At 38.5% G+C, this 23799-nt stretch overlaps 1 protein-coding gene across 2 annotated transcripts in view; it reads right to left on the minus strand.

Annotated features, from left to right (window-relative positions):
* TAFA2 (TAFA chemokine like family member 2) overlaps positions 1–23799 on the minus strand; it is a 493613-nt gene that overhangs the window by 48706 nt on the left and 421108 nt on the right. For both annotated transcript variants that reach the window (XM_044227874.1, XM_044227875.1), the window contains exons 3-4: positions 9946–10098; positions 8713–8837 (exon numbers count right to left, since the gene is read on the minus strand). In XM_044227874.1, coding sequence (XP_044083809.1) covers positions 8713–8837; positions 9946–10098 — 278 coding nt within the window. The remainder of the gene's footprint in view (positions 1–8712; positions 8838–9945; positions 10099–23799) is intronic.

Genomic DNA, 23799 nt, shown 5'->3' on the forward strand with positions numbered 1-23799 from the left:
TTAATTGTATTCCTTGTGGCCACAAAGAACAAGTCTAATTTTTTCTTTAATATGATAGATCTTCAAATAATTTAAAGCATGTTACTCCTAGTGCTTCTATTATTTGAGGTAAATCTCCACAAAGTTCTTTAGATTGGCCTCTTATTTTTTCCTAGCCCACTAAAAGTTGGCATCAAGAACTTTACTGAGTACCCCAGATGAGGTCTGACCATGAAAGAGTGAAGCTTGACTCTGCCTTTTGTATTACACACACCTCACAACCAACTCTCCATTATTCAGTGGTGGATTGCACAACAAGGAGGTGGGATTCACTCTCATCATAGAGAGAGCTGGGAATTGGGCCCCAGCTTTGTTTCCCTATACAATCTCAGCACCATTCATAAAGCATTTGGAATTCTGAGTCTGTGGGAAAATTATCTTTTATTTTTCAGCTATACTTTCATCCTGTTGTCTATAGTAAGAAAATGAAATTGGATCTGAAATCAGTATGAGTTTTAGATTCCATAGAAAATGTATGAAGGATAGAGGAGAGAAAGAACCATGAGGGAAGATTACTGATAGTTCTTCATAGGACTGTCACTCACCATAGGAAGAGGAGAAGGCATAGAACCACCACCAGCTAGGTTTCCTTCAACTTTCCATTATCCTCTCCAAACCATAGGAAGAGAAGACATAGAACCTCCACCAGCTAAGGTTCCTTGAACTTTCCATTATCCTTTTCAAGTCCCATGAGGTACTGTTCTTTTATTAAGGTACTCCAGATGACCAAAAACAGATTAGAATATTGTTGCTCCGAAGAATAGTCACCTCTGAACAAATATCAAGTTCTGCAGGGTTAAAAATAAATCCCTAACACAATTTTAATCCTCAGCCCTCAGATAAAAGAAAGAGATGTTGCTTCCCCACTTAATTCCCAAGACATAAGCAAGAGCCTAAAGATGTACCTTATAGTTGCTAATGAAGTTCTGCCATCCCCAAACTAGATTCTATTACAACGTGTGAACATTCACAATTAATTAGAAGATTATAATCACAATATTCATAATAATGCCTAGAAATAAACACCTGGCCCAGAAACTATAGAAGCACTTAAAGGAACTTCAAAGTACTTATATGTTGCCCATTTTTCATTTTAATTGTAAAACTATAGGCCAGGTTTTGGAAATATAGTCTTGTTGATATATTTTTTTAAGTCTTCACTTTAATTTCCAATAACTCTCTAAAGAAATACCAAGGGAGACACTCCTGGCTCCATTAAATTATTAAGTAAGCAGCTCTTACATTTGAAACACCAGGTTTAAGTGTTACTTTTACTAGTGCTACTGCATGGAAACCTATCCTACCTACCTACCTATGGACTCATTATCTAGTTGAGAAAAAGAGAACCCTTTCATATATTAATTCATTTCTGTCCACATCTCTTTAAAAAAATCTTGATGTTATCATAGTAATTATATAGTGCCTTAAATACTTTTCCAAGTGTCCCTACCATTTGAGATTTTAAATCTTTTCTAGTCAGTGTCACTCAAATCTACCTTTGTTACTACAGTAAAAATTTTTACTTACTCTTAATAAACATGAAGTTCAAGACATTTTACTGCATTTAATTTTCCATTAAAGGACCTAGACCTAGGGTGCCTGGGTGGCTCAGTGGGTTAGGCCTCTGCCTTGGGCTCAGGTCATGATCTCAGAGTCCTGGGATCAAGCCCTGCATCAGGGTCTCTGCTCACGAGGGTCCCCCCCTCTCTATCTGCTTCTCTGACTACTTGTGATCTCTATCTGCTAAATAAATAAATAAATAAAAGCTTTAAAAAAAAAAAAAGGACTTAGACTTAGTGGATATTAATGCAATACATAAGACATACTTTTCCCACGGTTGTGTCCATTTTGCCTACTGGAAACTTCATTCTTCTATGTACTCAGGACAAAAATTTAAGTCAGTTGTGATATGCCTCCTCTGACCCTTCCAATTCTAAATTCAACTAGTTGCCCTTGCTCATTCCACTCCAGCCACACCAGCATCATTGCTGTCCTGTGAATGTGGTATTCCCACAACAGCTTCTGGGTAGGTCCTTTGTATCTATTCTTCCCTTTATCTGGAAAGCCTGTCCTCTAGGTGGCCATGTGCCTCATCCCCCACCTCCTGCAAAACTTCAGGCAAATATGCAAGCTCCCTTGCTCAGCACTCTCCATTTCCCTCAGCCTTTCCTTTCTTCCATAACACCTATCACCATCTACCACCCACTTATTTTTGTCTCCCTCTGTGTGATAGGTAGAATTCTAGAGACTTCTGTCCCATTACTGAAATAAATACTAACCTCAATACTGTTGTGAAAGGACTTTGCAAAGTCATGAAAGTTGCTCATTGGCTGACCTTCACATAAGAAGATCACCTGGCCCTCAGAAGCAGAAGAGTAAGGCAGAAGAGAGCGAGTACAAGGGCAGAGAGATCCAAGGCATGGGAAAGACTCCACATGTCACGGCCGGCTTGAAAAGGAATGAGGGTGAACAGGAGAGCAGACGTTCTGACGGAGGTGAGAGAGGCTCCTGGATGATAGCTACCGAAAAATAGAAATCTCATTCCTGCTCTTACAAGGGATAGAATTCTGTCAACACCCTGAATGAGTTTAGAAGCAAATTCTCCCTGTACAGCCTCCAGCAAGAAAAACACAGCCCTGCTGTGAAAAGATGAAACACCCCATATTTTCAACCTTGTGAAACCCAGAGCGGAGAGACATGGAGCCAGGCTGGGGCCCAGTCTTACCTACAGAGAATAAATGAATGTAACGGTAAATCCCAGAATTTGCAAAGGCAGCAAGCAAAAACTAATACACGCTATGAGGATATATAATCGATGAGGGCACGGATCCCCATCTTGGAGTTTTCTTCTTGCTGTGTTGTAGAACCTAGACTAGCACCTCACAACACAACAGACAATAAATACTTGTTGAATGAATAAATGTACACAGTATACTCATTCTTTCCAATGACATCTATAGTTTACAAAATGATAGAATTTTTTTTACCCCAAAACATAGAAAAAAAATATTAAAAATTTAAGAGGTAAATTGATTTGAAAACGGTGTAATCAGTAGATTATATCTCTGCAAGCTAGTGGCGGCTGGCTACCACTGCCTAAAGTACTGGTTTTCAAAATGCACGTTGTAACACAGAGGCAGGTCATGAAATCAGTTTATGGGGTTGAGATAGGTAAGAAGGAAGGAAATAAAACAAAAAAAATTAGAATTTTAATTTTAGTGAGGGATGTATATGTGTCTGTGTATGCACATTGGATCACACTATATAAGATGTATTTCTTACTGCAAGTACTGTCAAAATAATTGGAAAACAAGGGTCAAAAAGGTTACTGTACTCTGTGCTGTGGACCAGGAGGCAATTTAGGGCCTGACCAGAGGTGAGATGAAGACAAATGAATGGTGAATGTGTCCGTTAAGAAAGGGCTGATCAGGAAAGAACTATACTATCCTGAGTCTGTGATTAAATTTACAAGGCAAGAGAGAGCGCTATGGTTGAAGAATTCACACAAATTGCACCATCTTAAGGTGAGGAAATGAACTTTTTCCTCTTGCTCTGTGTTTTTTGTTTTGTTTGTTTTATTTTGGGGCTTTTTTTTTTCCTTGGGGTTGGAATAGTGCCCCTGGACAGTGTTCAGGTCCACCCCGCACCCCATCACAGAACAGTCACTAAGTTTTAGTATAAAATCCAGCAGCATCTGGAAGAGGATGACTTGAGGCTTTAATCAGCAAAGCATCCTAAAATTCTATTTCTTTTCTCCCTTACAGGGAAAGGATTAAAAACCCAAATACTTAATCTATCTTCTAAGATTAGCCAGTTATTAGTGTCATATAAATTTAGCTGGAAAGGAAGTTAAAAATGTCCTTGGCACGTGGAACTAAAAAATAAATCCTGGTTAAAGGAACTCAAAATTGAATCTAACTCAATCTCCTCATTTATTTTGCAGATGAGGAGGCTGAGCTAAAGGTTTATACTATCCCCATTATTATAACAATGTTACTCTTATACTTATCCATGATTCCAGTGTTGTCAGTGGACTGCATATGGATAACAAGAATAATGCGACTGTACAGTATTCATTCCCCCACTCTGGGGCATACGCCTGGTTGGCAGGGACCATGCCATACATCTTTGTACTCTCATTAGTGCCTACTGTGGTTTTGGAAATTAAATAAGATAATACCTGCAATACACTTTCTACAAGCTAAGTAAAGGCCTTCATATATGCTTTTGTCGCTTTGATTATAATAAGAGCATTGTTATTACAGGATGTTTATGCATAGGAAATTCTTAATACCTGTTGATGTTCTTTGCATTATTCACTAAAATGAAATCATATTTTATGCACTTAAAATCAACTTAGACTTGAAGAGATTTTAGAAAAATGGAGTTCTAATCTGCTTGAGGCACTTTAAGTAAATCAGTAAAGATGAAAGACTTCCAATTAGTTAAAAATTACCCAGAAAATGTCTTAAGTATATGAAAAGTAAATAGACCTAATCACATCTCTATGTGATTCATTGAGATGAAATATCTGATGAAAATACAGACTCTTGCATACTCTGAAGGTCATCTTTCTTTAGGGAAGAACCAGACTTAAGAACTGCATGACCATTGGTGTTTGGAACCCAAAGCCATGGCCACGAGCTGTGAATTCTAAAATCAAAATGTGACTTCCTTTAGGACATGTTTCACAGAGAAAGAATATCAAAACATTAAAAGAAATGAATCACAATCTATTTTTGCTAAGGATCCAACAATGTTATCAAAGATTTTTTTTTCTCAAATCTTACAAGCTCTATAGCACCTTTCCCCCCTGCTACTTTCATATTATATAATTAGCGTATAATTATGTGCTCTTTCACACTGGAAAGATGATTCTTTTATTAATGACTCTTTGAAAAGTTCTTTATTATTTATCTTTGAAAGTGAGTTTGAAATCAAAGGGCTTTCGTGACTTTAACTTTGGAGTTCTTAAAAGTAATACAATAGGTGGTTACAGAGATCATAACCAGTCCTAAGTTTCCACCTTTAAGGTAAGAAATAAGGTTCAGGAAACAAATGTTGCATCCTCCTTTCCCTCCCGATTAAATGTTTGGGACACTGAAGAACACGAGTGCAAAATACTGATATTCCAACAAGGGTTGTCTTATTCTTTGCCTTTTCTCCCTTGTTGGGACAAATAGAAAATGGAATCAGAATAATAAGCTTCTTGAATCTGGTACAAAGACAGAAAGGGGATATAATTCACATTTATAGTAGGAAGTACAATGTATATTCCAAATTAGTCTTAAATGAGGAATTCACCCAGCCCATAATCTGTAGTCAATTCTGGAAAGTACCACCACATCTCTGCTGAGGCTAAGCAAGTCTCATTGCTGTTTTTGGCTGACTGCTTTTTTTCTAACATTTGGCTTACTGGAGCACTCCAGATTGAATATGGGCAATTAAAAGGAAGGGTGTACATTATTGCAAATTTTAATCATTTCTCGAGCCATTTTGCTTGCAGTGATAATCCCACAAGACCAACATATCTTGCATAAGAAACTCAGTTGGCTTTTGGCTTCGAGCAGCTCTTAGGTTACTTTGTAATCTATTCATGCTTAACTTCTGGACTTTCCCCATTTGTGGCTGGAACCTGCCAAATCAGGGCTGCAGTGGCTGCTTGGCTTGCCACGACCATGGCTAACTTATTTACGGCTGACAAAGGAACAATAATGCCAATGACTCGAATAATGATCAGAATTCTTCTCGATTATTTTGCTGCTATTTATGTGGGGCAGGAGCTACCTCTGTCCAACACTTCCGCGGTGCACAAAGTAATACTAGCCAGAGCTATTTCAAAAATTTGTATCTCCTATACTTTTTGTACTATTTCAGTGGAGAAAGCAGAAGTGTAATAACCTGATGACCTTGGAGACTTTGTTTTTTGAGGCCTCAGATCATCCTGAAACACTCAAAACACTCCAAATTGCTTATCATTTTGCCTAGCTATTTGGAATACCATAACGTCCCCTCAGTTGGAAATCTCTATATACCTTCCTTCTCACCAGCAATCTTTTTCTTGTAAAGAAAACAAGAGATAATAATTTACTTTGTAGTCAAGAAACTTTGTCTTCGAGGATCACTGGTCTTATATATGATGATTTTTCCTTATTCTAAAGGAGAATCACAGACTCCGAGTTGGAAGGAATGTGTTTTTTTTTTTTTTTAAAGATTTTATTTATTTATCAGAGAGAGAGAGGGAGAGAGAGCAAGTGCAGGCAGACAGAATGGCAGGCAGAGGCAGAGGGAGAAGCAGGCTCCCTGCCGAGCAAGGAGCCCGATGTGGGATTCGATCCCAGGATGCTGGGATCATGACCTGAGCCGAAGGCAGCTGCTTAACCAACTGAGCCACCCTGGCATCCCCGAGTTGGAAGGAATCTTAAAAGTGATTTAATAAATACCTGTGGTGGGGGGTAGGGAGGGTAGGAAGAGGGTGGTTGGGTTATGGACATTGGGGAGGGTATGTGCTATGGTGAATGCTGTGAAATGTGTAAACCTGACGAGTCACAGACCTGTACCCCGGGACTAATAATACATTATATGTTAATAAAAAATTAAAAATTAGAAAAAAATACTTCTGGTGGCATGAGCCCTTTCTACATTATCTTTAGGGAGGCCCTCCCTTAAAAGCTCTTCTTCAGGGCAAAAGAGAAATAAAGAGGAAATACAATCTACTCTGTGTGGCCTAACACTTTATAACGGAAACGAACTGGAGGAACTAGATGATGGTCTTCCTCTCTCACAAGTTCTCAGCCTCTCATCCATCTTGTTTAATTACATGATGAAAACCACTTAAATGTGAAGCATTGCAGAGACTGAATTTTAAGTTTGGACCCTGAAAATATGGCACAGTAAGGAAGGAAGCAGCACTTACACAATTTACTGTGGGAATTTAGATCACATGGTCTTGACCTTTTCATTTCAATGATCCAGAAAGTTAAAGATAACTTTAAAGGTCTACCTAATATGAATAGAATGATAGGAAGCTTTCCTCACTATTACTTAAGAATAAGTTAAATTATCTAGTTTAAACTACAGGTTAAGAGATTGGGTTCTGGAATAACACTGCTTGGTTTGAACCCTGGCTTCCTTGTTCATTGGCTGTATGACCTTGGGAAGTCACTGAAGGTTTTGAAACTTTGGTTTACTCATCTGTAAAAAGGAGATAATAATATTATCTTCCTCATTGGGCTGTTAAGAGGATTAAATGAGCTCATTCACATGAAGTACTTTGTTCAGTTTATGGCATATGTTTTAAGTATCCAATAAATGTTAGCCTCCTCATGTCCATTGAAGTAATAAAAAACAGAGTTTAGAGTGTAATTTTTGTTTTTTAATTTGCTTCAGAATCTCAGATCTTCAGTGAATTTCCATGAGTGCTATTTTGGACTAAGAATTTATAGTGTTAGGAAAGGAAATATATTCATTCTATAAATAACTTATAAGGAAATTTTATATTGCCAAGGATGTTTTTAATAAATCAATATGGTTTATACCATGTGCTAACTGAATAATACAATTATTCTAATTAACTGATCATGCACTCTGTGGGTTTTGGAAAAGTATGTCAGCATTTAGCCAACAAAAAGAGTCATGAATAATAGGATAAAATATAAAGTTATTATTTCTGCTATTAGAAAACTTAGTTGCTTTTGTGTATATCTGAATAGCCAATGTGACCAACATGTTATTCAACAGACTGAATTATATATCTGATAGGATTCAAAAATAATTCTCTTGAATATGTCCAGAGAGGTTTAAAAAAAAAAAAAAACTGCCATTATGAAACAGTATGGTAAGTTAACCAGTCTCTGGTCTTATGTTACTTTTTATAAAAGAAAATCTTATATCATTATTCTGTTCTAGTCCCTAATTATCCAGTTCTAATCAATAGTCTGCTTTACCCTCAAAGCAAATAGCAAAACAAGACAGAACTTTCATTTGCTGATTCTACAGAAAATTTAAATGCTGCCCATCCAGAACATCCACGGAGCTAATTAAGAAATCAAAGTTTAAAGCTAACCATTTTCACTTCTCTCCCATGTCCCAGAAGTCAATCATTGCAAGCTGAAATATATCACTGTCCGAAGAGTATTCTTTTCATATTGGCCCTGAGATTTAGAAACTCTTCTTCATAACTCATTATTACAAAGTTAACCATTAGAAAACCACTTATTGACCCAGAAATCAGGAAGATCAAAATAATTACTTTCAGAAAAATGAAAGACTCTTAGTTGGGAAATTGTATTGAGTCATGTATAAAATAAATTCTCCCCCCCCGAATATATTCAAATTATAGTCCATTAGAAGAATAAGGGATTGGGGTCACCTTCTCAGCACTTAACATGCATCTTCAGGGGGTTTCTCATCACTGTCAGTATCTCATGAAGGGGAACACACAACATTAATTCATTAAATAACATGACAGTTGATGGCAATCTATAGAAGATGCTATTCTGAGTAAAATGAAAATGTGTTGTGAAAAAAATGAATTAGGAAGAAAATGGGAGGGTGTAGTATGGAAAACTATACTCTTCGTTGTACAACCATCACTTAGCAATGTTACTGTGCATGTCCACACTCTATGAATTCAGAGACATTTTTGCTTTCCCAAGCTAGCTGTCCACTTACCCTAGTTGTTTTCACTTTATTCCCAGAGGAACAGCTCCATCCTTTCCGATCTGGAAGAACTTTACATTCCTCTCCCTCAAGACATGGCTGCATATGGCACCACCATTTCTGTTCCACTATTGAAGCTACAGGAGATTAAAAAAAAATCAATTCAGTGTTTTCTATTTGGGCTAGTTAATTCTCTGGGTGCACTTTTAAAGAAGAACAAAGGACACTGATTTTTCCCAATAGTGGTGAAGACTGGGTTTTGAAGCATGCTTCTCTTTTTGTCCAAAGGGGCTAAATCCTTCTAGATTTTCTGACTAAAAGAATTTTTATTTTAAATTTTCATTTATTGTGGTAAGAACACTGAACATGAGCTCCAGCCTCTTAACAAATAATATTGTTAATTAGAAGCACATTATTGAAGGATATTTTCCTGTGAATGTACAGGCTTCATGAAAACTAATATAGTGGGAAGAAACTTATGTAGACATATGCATACACTGATTCACCTAAATATATAAGACAATGAACCTACTACCAGTTTAGAATCAACATTTTAGAATTAATGTAATACTTCCCACAAGTAAGCTAAAATTAGAATATTAGCATTAATGTAATTTTAATGTAATTTTTTTTAATTGTGGGTAGTAACCATCATCACAAGGAATGAGCCATGCTAATAGGAATACTTAAATTATTTTTTATGGTAACAGTAATTAAGTAGACCCATACAAAGATGTATGTCCTATTGTAATTAGGTGAGCCCTCTAATAAAGAAATTAACATTTTGATGGATCTCCATAAAAATCAATATTTCATGTTAAGTCAAACTATAAATTCACTCATCTGTATGGCGCTTATATTTTCATTCTTAGGAACCACCTGTGGGTTTACATCATCATACTGTTTAAGCCTCTATTTTCTCTTTCCAATTAATTTATACACACACACACACACACACCTTTCACTGGTAAATCAGTATTTGATGGTATCAAAGTAAGAAGCACATGGACTTGTTGGAACCTCCCTAGAATGCCTTTCATTATAAAACTGCATAAGGTCTTAGACCTCCTTCTAGAGGATTTTAGATTTCAGAATGCCCTCCCCCCGATCAATAATCTCTCATCAACCACATGATTTATGGTATGATCCCTCAGGGTTGACCACAGTCAACAGCATTATAGTGGATTTCCAGGTCTACCCAGTCCCCAGCTATATGACCACCATGAGCAATGGAAGAAGTCATACCATCCACACAAGATGGAGCTGCTCGCGTGGTGCCTGCCACCTGCCCGGGGAAGCAGGAGCACTTGACTGTCTGTGATCGCTCTTCTATCTTGTTCTTATTACAGCATCTGTGGAGTGCCACCACTTCGCAAGTGCCCGTTTTAACATGATGAGCTGCACAAACAAAAATAAGAGATAAGACAACATTGAGAAAGCTTTGACTTCTCCCCCCCTTTATAATTAGATGTACATTAAATATAGCTCTATAACAGATTCCCCCATGCATGAAACTAGAAATACAATGATGCTGACTCCATAATGCAGATTTGATTTCTTTTCTAAATGTGCAAGGACCATTTCTATCAGTAAATGCTTGGTGAAGCAGGAACGATTAGTGACCAGATTAGAATGAGCTGTAAGAACAGTCTGAAATATAGAGACAGTATGTGGCATCATCAAAAACATACTTATTTGCATATGACTTTTTTGTCCAACATGTTAATCAAAGAAAGGCAAACCCTTTGACAAGGTGCCCTGCAATGGTGCAAAAAGCAGACCTATTCTCAAAGTGGTGGGTTGCGGGAGGGTTAAGGTTATGTTTTTCTTCTAGGGGTAAGCACAGAAGCCAGACATGGAACCTCTTTTCAGGAAGCAAGGAGGTAAAGGGTGGAACCCATCTCCTTAGTATTCCTCTGCCCAGTTTCCCTGGGAATTAACTAACTGGGGATTCTTGAAATTGCTGCCATTTTCCTAGAAGTCCCAGGCAGTTTCAGCCCCCAAAATCTTTTCTTCCCATCTTGCCACCAACAACCATAGCCAGAATGTGGATGGATTTATATCTAGCCTGGGAGACCCATCCAATAAGCTGCAAGGCTTCCCCCACCCAGCCACTTAACCTGGCAGTAAGGCTCCTGAATGGTTGGGTACTTGGGACTTGTGGACCTCACTTATCACATTAGGGCAGGTTTCTAGTTTGCCTTCTTTTTCTTTCTTTTTTTGGGGGTGGGGGTAGCATTTCATCTTCAAAGTATTAACCCTACTTTGGAACAATAAAGTAGAAGTTTTATATGCTAAAAATAAGTTTAAAATCAAATATCTTTGAAACACAATCCTTTCAGAAATTTTTAAAAATGTGATACAAAAACCAGAACTGAAATTATTTAATGATACAAACATATTGAGGCCCACTTTATAGAGATCAATACATCATATATTTATATTAATCTTCCCCTTGGGGATGATTATTACTGTGCAAACAGGTTAGACATCTTTCTTAGATCTTGTAAGAGAGAAAAAAATCACACATATTGTCCATTCCTCCATGCAAGACCAAGAAACTTGGGTGTGACATATGACTTTGACATGGGATCCTTGAACTGTCAAGAGATACCATTTCCAGTGCCGCAAAGATTTTCCCGCCACTATAGATACAAATGGGGATTTCTCTGTGTTTGATTCAAACACAAGTATATCTCTGTGAAAGTTAAAAGCTTGAGAGTCAGACTCTTGTGCTCTAGAAAATATTTTCTTAGCTAAGGATGATTCGGTTTGGTTTTATTGAGTGTTTTGCATTATATTGTACAAGCCATTATGCTAACTCTTTGTACCGTACTTAATCACATTTTAATTGAGTCAATATCACACCTCAGGTATGGTTCTGAGTGCTGGGGATATAACCATAAAAAGGAGGGACACAGTGCCTGCCTTCAGAGAGGTCATATTCCTGTGTCGAAAACAAATTATAAACCCCTGTGAATGCTTAAAAAAAAAACTAGATTTTAAGCTTCTGGCAGGAACTGCAGTAAAGAGAGATTAAGCAACAGGGAAGAAGAGTGTATTTTTATGAGTGCCGGAGAAGACCTCTGCGAGGTCATCTGAATGATGACCTGAGAGATGAGAGGGAAGCATCCATTATGAGGCTCTAAGAAAGGAAGAGTATTCCGAAGAGAAGGAGCAACAAATGACAGGGAGCTGAAATGGGGAAATGTGTGGTGTGTTCCTAGGACAGTCTCAGTCATCTGGGTGGCAACGGCGTGGTTGAGCAATTGCGAGGTCTAGGGAACTGTGTTCAGAAATGTGTCTTCTTCAATTTCTTTCATGAGTGTCCTGCAATTGCACAACTGGGTATTTACCCCAAAGATACAGATGTAGTGAAAAGAAGGGCCATCTGTACCCCAATGTTCATAGCAGCAATGGCCACAGTCGCCAAACTGTTGAAAGAACCAAGATGCCCTTCAACGGACAAATGGATAAGGAAGATGTGGTCCATATACACTATGGAGTATTATGCCTCCATCAGAAAGGGTGAATACCCAACTTTTGTAGCAACATGGACGGGACTGGAAGAGATGATGCTGAGTGAAATAAGTCAAGCAGAGAGAGTCGATTATCATATGGTTTCACTTATTTGTGGAGCATAACAAATAGCATGGAGGACAAGGGGAGATGGAGAGGAGAAGGGAGTTGAGGGAAACTGGAAGGGGAGGTGAACCATGAGAGACTATGGACTCTGAAAAACAATCTGAGGGTCTTGAAGGAGCAGAGGTGGGAGGTTGGGGGAACCAGGTGGTGGGTATTAGGGAGGGCACATATTGCATGGAGCACTGGGTGTGGTGCAAAAACAATGAATACTGTTACGCTGAAAAGAAAAAGAAATGTGGGAAGGTGGAGTAGGGACTGGTCGGCTCTAATAAAGGAACTGGATTTTACTCATGTCACAAGGGAAATACTCTGGGTAGATATGACACCTCATTAAATGCTTTAGAAATTTGCTCAGACTGCCTTTAAAGAATGGGTTGAAGAAGCAGGAGGGAGAGGAGGAAGACCAGTCATGAAGAGGCTGCAAGAGCCTGGGGACAGAGGATGACTGAGGCTACACTAACAACAGCAGAGCTGGGGAGAAGCAGCAGATTAGGAACAGTCCTCTGTAGAGCTGGTTTGACTTGCTATTAGCCTGAACATGAGCTCTGTGGGAAGGGGGAATGGGGTCACTCCTCAGTTTGTCCTGAGCAGTTAGAAGTGGGTGCTTCTGCAAACTCGTGTTTGCCAAAGAGGAGGTGGATGGGGGGTGGATAAAAAAGGTGAAAAACACATTGATCATGATGAGCACTGATTAATGGGTAGAACTGCTGAATCATGATATTGTATACCTGAAACTAATATCACATTGTATGTTATTTATACATGAACTCTGTGGGGGTGGGGGGTGGGGGGTGGTTCTGGCAGATAGAAAAGGCCTGGGAACAGGGAGTTTGGCAAAAGCTGGGTTGGGTTAAAATACCTGTAGTTCTGTGCTGTGTGTGTCAGTGTTAAATTTGAGACTATTAAAAGGCACCCAAGTAATGATATAAATCGGGCAGCAATATTTGTGAAATGGAGCTTTGGGAAGAGACTTCGGGTGCAGATACACACTTAAGAAATCCAGGCTCACAGGTGATCACAGACTGAACCACAGACTGAACCAAATAACCTTGAAAGATTGCCAAAAGAGTAGAAGGGAAACAGTCCCTTCAAACCTCAGTCTGAAATGGGGAGCCAGCAATAGAGACCAGCAAGGAGCAGCACATGAGGAAATACCAAGAGAACAATGGGATGAAAGCGTGGAAAACCAAAAAACAAAATGTTTCAAGAAGGAGGGATCCATCAGCTGTGGGGAGAGCTGCTGAAAGGTTCAATAAAAAAAGAGAAGTCCCTGTCCATTAAAAAAGTAAGACCATGTACTAATTAAGAGCATAGCCTTTAAAACCAGAGTAGCTGGATTCAAATCTGAACTCCTCCTAACAGCTGCGTCACCTTGGGCAAGTTATTTAGTATCTCTGAGTAGCATTTTTTTCCCCTTTCTAAAAGGGGAATATTAATAGCACCATCTTTACAGGGTTGGTTTGAAGATGAAATGAGTTAATAGGCTTCAAGTACTTAGAGCCCCGCCCGCCTCATAGTAGGCTCTCTGTGTTAGCTATTGTTGGCATTTGATCGCAGTAAAAATCATTTCAGTGGCGTGATGAAAATAAAAGCATGATTAAAGTAAGTTTCCTGGAGAATGGGATGTAAAACTGGGCAATTATACAAATTTCCTCCAAGAAGCTTTTCTGTTAAGGGAAGAAGGAAGCAAGCAAGAGCCAGAATGAAGCATGGTGTCAAGGGAATCTTTTTTAATGAATGCCATAACGGCGTGCTTGCTTGCTGGAATGATCTGGTAGAGAAATGCGCAATATAGGAAAGAAAATAGGTAATTACAAAAGAATGTTCTTGAGAAGGAAAAAGGCATTGAGATTCAGGGCACTTGGGGGGTTGACAATAAACTGATGTGGAAATAATCCATTTTAACAAGAGTAAAGGTGGGATGTGTAGCTACAGAGGCAGGTAGGTGTGAATGGATTAGGTGGTGAGGAGATGAGGCAGTTTCTTATCTGATTTCACCTATTTTTTCTATGAAATATGAGAGATGACTGAAAAGAAAAAAGCAGATATAAAACAGGTCTCTCAGAAAGAGGCAAAGTAAATTTCCTGGGACGGAGTCGTGGGATCGCCTGCAGGGAGTTGTGGCTGGAACACACTAAACAGCAGAGGATGGGAAAAGGTGGGGGATTTCAGAGCAGCGTGAGATGACCATCTCTTTGACCATTACTGGGGATACTTGGAATTCTGATAGTGATTTAGGGAAAGAAAGCTGTAGGTCACGAGGTCAGTCCTACTAATCTTGGAGAGAATCCAGGCTGACGACGAGATTACTAGGGCTTCTTGAGATACTGATGCTGTTCAGCCCAGCACTTAGCTGAGACAGCTCTGGGGACAGCCTGAGGTGGCGAGAGGTCTGTTCTCTTTCACAGTACGACAGCACCCGGGAGGACACAGTGACATTCCACTGACCTCTCCCCTGGGAGGAGAGGCACTGTTTCAGCACCTACAAAGGCCATTTCACTACTTGTTTTAAGGAGGTTTTATCATACATTGGAAAGGAATGGGCAGGTGAAAACTCTGCATCTGGTTTCCCCTTGCCAATGCCAGTACCAAAATTCATTTCTACCTTTCTTGAAGTATAGAAGGATAAAGCAGTTTTAGTAACCATTGATAAACATTAGTGCTGTTCACCAAATATTTCTGGCTCTCTCCCTTCTGGATATATGGTAATATTGTACTTCTTCACTCCATTAATCTTTGATGTGGTCACGTGACTTGCTTTGGCCAAGGAAGTGAAAGCTGAAGTAACAAAGGTCACTTTTGAGCAATAGCAAAGGATATCAGTTTGTGTGGCTGCTTAAGAGATAGTGTGTGATTCACCACATTTTCCCCCATCAGCCCAAGCAACCAAGTATGTTCTTGATCATGGAAACTATATCAACCGGAGTCTTCCCTGAAGAGACATGAAATAGAGTTTCCAGCAACCATGATGGACCTATGAATGAGAAATAAGCCTTAAGCTGTTATAAGCCTCTAAAATTTTGAGGTGGTTTTTGTTACTGTTTCAAAACTTAGCTCACCTGAGGACATAGTAATACTTTCTACTGCTTCCTAGCTTGTTTAGTAGGATATATTTTTCCCAAATGCATTAAGTAGAGGATAAGCCAGTGAAGCATGATATTTCAAAATATATCATTCTAGCTTGTGTAAGTCAATGCAAAATGGATATTTTAAAAAAATGTTTGGAGAAAATGTTTGGGATGTCTGGGTGGCTCAGTTGGTTAAGCACCTGTCTTGGGCTTGGGTCATGGTCCCAGGATTGAGCCCCATGGGGAGAGCAGAAAACCTGCTTCTCCCTCTGTTTGCTGTTCCCCCTGCTTGTGCTTTCCCTTTCTCTCTGACGAATAAAATCTTAAAATAAAGGAAAATGTTTATATCGTTTAAAGAAATGCAAACAGTCATTCCACAACTGGATACTTACTTTGGCTAAGTTTGGTTTGTGAGGACTCTTGTGAAGAAAGTATGCTTTCTAGTTTGAGGAGAAGGGAGGTAAGAATGATGCCCATAAGGTATAATGAAGAGGAAGGTAAAGTAGGAGCTGCCCAGGGAAAACTGACAGACATGTCCTCCCCTTCAGAGCACATGATACTAAATGTGAACAGATTAATAATGAAGCTGACCAGGAAGAGCAAGCCTGACAGACACAGGTTTTGCTGCCATGACCTTTCCCTTCATTGAAGAAAGAAAAGAAAATGTACAGGCGTACAGGTAGAATTCCTAGTGAAAAATGGGACTTAGTAAAAAAAAAAAAAAAATCTCAGCCTCTGTTCTTATTAACACTGAAGTTGTAGAGCTTTTTTTGTGGAGGAACGAGAGAAGGATAATCTTTTTTTTTTTTTTTTTAAAGATTTTATTTATTTATTTGAGAGAGAGAGACAGTGAGAGAGCATGAGCGAGGAGAAGGTCAGAGAGCGAAGCAGACTCCCCATGGAGCTGGGAGCCTGATGTGGGACTCGATCCCGGGACTCCAGGATCACGCCCTGAGCCGGAGGCAGTCGTCCAACCAACTGCGCCACCCAGGCATCCCAAGGATAATCTTTTTAAAATAGAACAGATGATAGGTAAGTAGATGGATGTGTAATATTATCCTCAAAGAGTTTGAGGGCATGGGTAGGAAGAATATTGACTTCAGTATGTTTTAATATATGCCAAGTGAAACAAGATACCTCAAAACAGAGAACTGAACCTTCTAGCAGAATTTAGTTCACCTGAGCAAGGCATATGTGTACATAGGTAGAGTGTTCTTACTTGTCTACATATCTTAACTTCTTAGGATAACCAGATTCTTGTAGACAAAGACTAATTTTTCATGTAAACTGTTCAGCATGTGGTATGTGTTTAATAAATGGTAAACAAGCAATTTAAGAAGGTAAAACTAATTCCTGTGGTTTTCCTTTAAAAGGTTAATGAGATTGTAGGAAATTCCAGCAGTTACTGTAATTCTCTATACAGATTCAGACAGAGCTCATGATAAACTAAACTAATCAAATATTAGGGCTTTCCAAATTAACAGAATAGGCTTCACAGACAGTTAGCATCATATTAAAATGATGCAAGAACCCCTGGAGAAGATTTAAATGAAAAAAGAACAAACAAACAATTTTCTTCATGTCACAATTCCCAAGTCATTAACAAATAAACAAAAACCACCTTTCTTGTCGTCTATGTCGTTGCCTGGATGTGATGCGTGAACACCAAGGGTTGCCTCCTACATTTTTGTGAAAGGATGGGAGAGACACAGAGGTTTAATTCTTATAAAAATGATACTGAGGGGCACCTGGGTGGCTCAGTGGGTTAAGCCTCTGCCTTCGGCTCAGGTCATGATCTCACGTTCTGAGATGGAGCCCCGCATGGGGCTCTTTGCTCAGCAGGGAGCCTGCTTCCTCCTCTCTCTCTCTGCCTGCCTCGCTGCCTACTTGTGATCTCTCTTTCTCTGTCAAATAAATAAATAAAATCTTTAAAAAAAAATCAATTTTACCCAGCTCTAATTGTGGCCTTCTAGAATTATCACCCTATGTCTCATTTCAACAATAAGATCATTAGCCCTTGAGTGCCCCCAGAAATGTTCCCTTAAGATACTGCCTCTTAAAACATGTCTCAAGATTTCTGAAAGTTTTCTAAAGTTATTGTGACTGGTATATTCTGCCTGGAAGGCATCTTAGCCAAAACGTTTGTTGTTTTCAACTGCTTTTTCACTGACTGAAAGGAACGTCTACAGAGGGAAAAGTCTGAATTAAATAAGATTTTGTTCATATGCTTACATAGATTTTTAAAAACTATATGCCCACATACATGATTATAATTACATATATCCGTGTATATTTATACATGTGTTACTATGATCACATTTTATTCATCACCTGTGAACTATAAATGCATAGGTATGAAAAATTGGTACTTAGTAGAATAATATTTATGCAGATCATTTCACCTTGAGTAGTGGTTGCTGGCCTTAGGTTAGTAAGAGCACAAAACTATGCATATCACATTCTGTACATATGAATCATTCATTCACTCTGGAAACGATGTATAAGATGATGACAGTTGCTACCATTTATTGAATATTCACTGTATGCCAAGCATATGAAACTGCTTTTAAATTGTATAGCATTACTTAAATATTAATTCTCTTTGTCTTTTACTATTAATGTAATTAGTGAATATACAACAATGGAACATATAAGTTACAAAGACATAGCTGCTAGGGAAAATTATCTACATTTTCTAAAAGTTCTGATTTTGCATTTAAAAAAATCTATAAACATACTTGTGTTGACATGAGATGCATGTAAAAAAATATTTAATTTGACACTTAAACTACAGAAAAGAGTAAATTCAGCATCAAGTTGTGAATTTGTTCCTGCTTGGTTTCCTTTCCATTAGATTTCAGTTCTTATTTGTATTCTGATTTGTCTCATTGATTCTAAAATTTTGTTTGTCTCCGTACACTCCTATTTAATAGTTTTACCCAGTTTGACTAGCTCCCCAGAGAGTCTGCATTACCCTTCTAAGCAGAAATAAAGCATCACCTACATGCACCAATAGACATCTGAAATGCAGGCTAGTTAGTGGATTTAGGTTGCTGTAAATCACTTTGAATGGAAAAAATGTGCTGAAACAAAAACTTTTTGAGACAGCTAATTTCTCACTTTAATTCATTAGAATGAGAAAATAGGGCACATTTTTAGACTTTCATGCTGAAGCAATCTAATTAAAAGAAATGGTTATTTAAAGAGCTCAATGAAATTTCAAAAGTTCACATAATTTATGAAGTCAAAATGATCAGGAAGGAAATAGCAAAGTGCTGATGACATTTTTACAGAGTCTGTTTTCTAAAACTGCTCCATTTTTACATGAAAAAAATAAAGACATGGGGCGGGGGAAAGATTGTCACTAACGGATAATAAACCTAATAATGAATGGTAAGTCTCTATTAACAAAAGCAAGCTCTCAACCAGATGATGTGTCCCAGTCTGTTTTAAGAGAAAGAGGCAGAACAGAAGATTCACTCTTGAGAGAATTTTAGACTCATTGCCCCTCAGCTCAATCATGAACATCTTCTACATCTTCTAAATGAGAATTGGTGTTGAAGAAGGCAAGTCTCACAGAATAGTGGTCCCTTTATAAACTACCAGAACTTCTGCTTGTAATTTCTGCCTCAAAAACAGGAACTGGACAAATCAAATACATCCGTCTGGAAATTTGAACCTAAAGTTACAGAACTGCCATGTGGAAAGGAGTACATTGCATTAGAAGTGAGGTGACTCAGGGAGAGATGGGTCTATACCTCATAGTGATGGGACTCCAAGGAAGCAGACAGAAGAAGGAACTAAGCACAGATACAAAAAGATGTCAGAGGTAAGACAGTAGGGAGTCCCATAAGCTGCCCTGGTGTTTGCCCTTCCTCAGGGCTTCCTGAAGTTTTCCAGAATTCCTGAAATATTTTATACAGTAGATTTCAACGAACCTCTTTTTTCATGACATAATTTGATGAGATCTCTGTACTTTGACCCCAAAAAATGTGCTGACTAGGGTAGTTCTCCTTTTTTAAACTAAAGTTATTAATTAACAAAAGCTAATTATCAAGCAAAAGTATCTCTGTCACCATTTTTAAGGGCAGGGGACAAGTTTCTACCTTCAAAGTAGGATCCAGGAAATGCACAGCCCAACAGTTTCACTTTCTACATTTCCTTCAGTGTGAAAAGTGACATTTCCAGAGATGACCCCAAAGCTATCTCGGATTACTCAGACAGGAAAATCTCCATTGTGCTTTTTAAAATGTTTCTAATGTCAAAGATTTAAAAGCAGATTTTCTGCTTAATTCCAAATTGCATATACAGGAAAAATGTGAAGAATCAGAACATCCCCAGTTCCTATAAACTGTAAGAGTCATGCTGTCCTTTTATGATTAATCAGATTCCTGTAAGTGTCCCTTAAAGGGAGGGCAGTGCAGCCCAAGTGCTTCTTGAGGAAAATCACATGTTGAGTGGAAAAAGCAGTAAAAAGAAAGATGGGGTATTTGGGCTCTCCTGCATAGTTCTCTGAACCTGAAGAGTGTACTATGGAGTAGGTCATTAAGGTCTCTGAGTATCTTTCCTCTTCTGCAAAATGAAGAAATCAGACTAGTCTTAGCATTAGCGTTCCAAGTTCCTTCCAGTCTAAAATTCTGTAAATTTCTGAAATGATTAAGTTGCATTATAATAGGTACAATACATTAGACCTATCAAAAAAGGAGAGTCAAAGTAAAAGATTTTGTACTGCTTCAAAGTAACGTCAATTACGTCATTAAGTCACTAAATTTAATGAGAAACAGAGAAGGGAGTTTGTATGAAGTCAAAAATCTTAACTACACAGAAATAATATGCACTATAAAGTCAACCTGCATCCTAAAGTTAACCTGCTTTATGTACAAAACCGTTTAATTAGCGCCAATTCCATGAGAGCGATCAAGTCCAAAAGGTACTAGAGCATAGTGGTTTGAGGGAGGATTCTGTTGCCAAATGGTCAAGGCTCAAATCCCAGCTCCCAAAGTGAGTGCCTACCTATTCTCCAAGCCTCCTTTTTCTTTTCTTCTGTGCATACAACTGGATGACTCTTTCTTGTATGTGACACATAGAAGGTAGGCAGAAGTAAGTTCTATTTCTTCAGGACCAGGCCTGTGAAAACCTCCTACTGTGTCAGCCATTCTCCCTCTTCCTCTTTCAGACATCAGTGCCAGAGGTGACCCAGAAGAGCCACCGATAGCCTGGATCCCTGAACAACAACATCAAAGAGAGATCCAGCCTCTCACACTAACTGGCTTCACATGCACAAGAAAGAAGCTATGTTGAGCCAATGAGATTTAGAGAGAGATCTGTTACAATAGCAAGTATTAATGAATATGCAATAATATTCTTATTAATGGACCTAGGAAGGAGGCAGGTATAGTCCAGATGCTTTTTAAGGGAATTTATACAGTGAATAAAAAGAGCAGTGCTATGGTCTGAATGTGTATGTTCCCACGAAATTCAAATAAATGTTAAAAACCTAATGCCCAAGGTGATGGTATTAAGAGGTAGCACCTCTGAAAGGTGATTATGTTCACTGCGGATACAAGAGAGGTCCCTGAGAGCTTGCTCACCCCTTCTGCAGTGTGAGGATATAACATGAAATCAGCCACCTAAAGGAGGGCCCTCACTGTACCACACTGCCACCCTGATCTTGGACTTCCAGCCTCTGGAACTGTGAGGAATACATTTCTCTTGTTATAAGGCACCCAGTCTCTGGTATTTTTTTATAGCAGGCTGAATGGACTCATAAAGAGAGAACAAAAAGATAGCCTCTGAAGGAATTATTTCAACTCTCTACACGTAAATTCCCCATCTGTAAAATGATAATTATAATATCATCTACCATAAAGGGTTGCAATGAGGATCAACTGAATCGACATTCCCAACGATGCTTATATTTGATGAAGAATAAATGTTAGGTGTAATTAGTATGGAGGCTAAGACAACCTTCCTTAGACCCTTGAATCTGCTTATGTAATGCAGAGATCTAAGAGACAATCATCAATTTGTAGAGACTTAAAGAATAGAGATAAAATTCTACCTTGCCATTTTACATTACAAAAAGGAAATTCATGGTAAGAAAACATCTACAGTTTTCACTGATTCCAGATCACACAGCTATAGAGTGGCAGATCCATAATTAGAACTCAGCTCTCTTAATTTCCAACTTTAATGTCACTTTGATTACCTAACCCCCACATCTTGTTCACCACATTCCTCTCATTCTACCCCCATGTGCCTCCTCAATTTCCATGCCTTGCACAACCACAAGGGGCCTGATGGGCTATCCCTATTTGCTAGCTATGTTCCCTTACACACACATAAACATATGCATTCTACTATGGTAGATCTTCCTAGAATTAAGCCCAGGGTATAAACAAGTCCTGGCTCTTCATTTTTTGTAGGAAAAATTCATACTCTTGGCAAACCACAAGCATCCTTTCATGGGCCCATTTCTGACATTTTCAGCCTCAATTTCCTAGGCACTCTCGCGGCACACCCCACTAAGATCCTATCTTTAGGATCTGATTCTATCTTTGCTTCGGCTACCTGTCACTCTTCAATCCCAGCCCACTGTTTACCTCCGGGAAACATCTACCCCATCTTTCAGATTCAGAACATCACAACGCTTGCTCTATGAATCTGTTAATCAACGCTCAGGTAGACTGAACCACTCTGTCCTCTGATTAACATTTTCTTACTTATTCTGCAATACCTGTAACAGTTTTCTCTATTTACTTTTTATATCACTGTTTCCCTCTACTAAATTGTGAGACCCAAATTCATGATTATGTATCTCTGAATCCCCAGCTTGAGGCACAGTTTGAGAGCCATAATAGAAAAATCAATATGCTTGATGAATAAATGAATAAATAAATGGTTTACTACAAGGGTTCTCAAAAGAGGGGGGGAAAAACAGTAAATTTAATCATTTTTCCAAGTCCAGGCTTAGATGAACTTATTAGAAATTGTAAAAACATTTGACCTTGCTATTTTGTGGCTCTATGTGTTTATATGCTTAATTTTGATATACAGGAGAGCCAAGTCGGGTTTCAGGAGGAGAGATACAGTCAGTGAGCCCTGGATTAGGAAGGTGGAAAGCCTTAGCTTCTATTTATAGTACTACCATGAACTACTTAGTCTTTGGCAAATCGGTTAATCTCCCTAAGTCACAATTTATCATCTACAAAATAAGGAAGTTAGCCATATATGACAGAAGATGTAATATCATGTAGTAAAGAAAAAGAGTGTGATGTCAGCTAAAAGTATCTCAGCCAGTAGCATTTGTACATAATAGAAGAAACTTCCCACATAGTCAATGAAAGCTTATTCATCTGAGTAGTAGGACATTGTACCCTGCCACCAGAAGACCTTGGTTTTAGTCCCAAATTGGTCAGGACAATTCTTCGAAAAACCACTTTACTTATTTGGAATTTAGTTTCCTCAACTGCAAAATTCGAAGGCTCTCTAAGCATTTTTTCCTCTCTAAAAATGTATTCTCTGATGTGCTATGTACAAATTTAGAGGGATGGAGGGACTAAAGTCATTTAATTTTAGGAGATGATTATCCCCTAAGACAAGGATAACCTTACTGTTTCCTATATCTAATTTTGCAGATTCATATTCCATACCCCTCTGTATCCTAAGAGGTTTTCTATATCTGGGGTGCTCTTTAAAGCCAGCAAGACACCCACAAACAGAAGAAATCAGTATTGTTCAAGAATGAACAAAATCTTTGCCTTTCAACAATATCTTTCTCACACATGGAAGATTTGCTTTGTTCCCAGTGATTGACATGAAAAGCAAATTTAGATTATCTTTCCTCTGCACTTCAGCAATTTCAATATGCAACATCCAGGTTCTGAGTGTCACTCTAGATCAAAAGGATATAAATCTTCAGTGAAATCATTAAGGAAGACTAGGCGAGACTTTCTTTTTGTTTTTAGAAGATGCTAGTAACTCTTTGAGAAATTACATACCAACCTACCCCTTCACTGGATAAGGATTTTACATTGTTCCATCAATTAAGCTTTTTGTTGTTGTTGATAGCTTCTGAAAAATGTCCTCTTAAAAAACGACTTGAGAATTCATTAATGATGAAAAATACAAATTAGAACAGAGAAGTCACAAAGTATAATGAGAAGATGACTGGTGGATGTGTTAGAATATCCACACTTTCATTTGTGCTCCATTACGAGCGAGCCAAGAGAGCTCTGCCGACTCATTCACACACTGAAGCTTCGTCCAGTGCTGACTCAGTGCCAGGCATTGCGCTGTCTCCCCAGAATATAAAACCAAAGGTAAAACCCTTCCTGCTTTCAGAGAACTTAGAAGGCTGTAGAGGAGGGCACCAAGTATGCAAAAA

The sequence above is a fragment of the Neovison vison genome, chromosome 12 (genome assembly GCF_020171115.1).
Source record: "Neovison vison isolate M4711 chromosome 12, ASM_NN_V1, whole genome shotgun sequence".
In the NCBI taxonomy this organism is placed as follows: Eukaryota; Metazoa; Chordata; class Mammalia; order Carnivora; family Mustelidae; genus Neogale; species Neogale vison.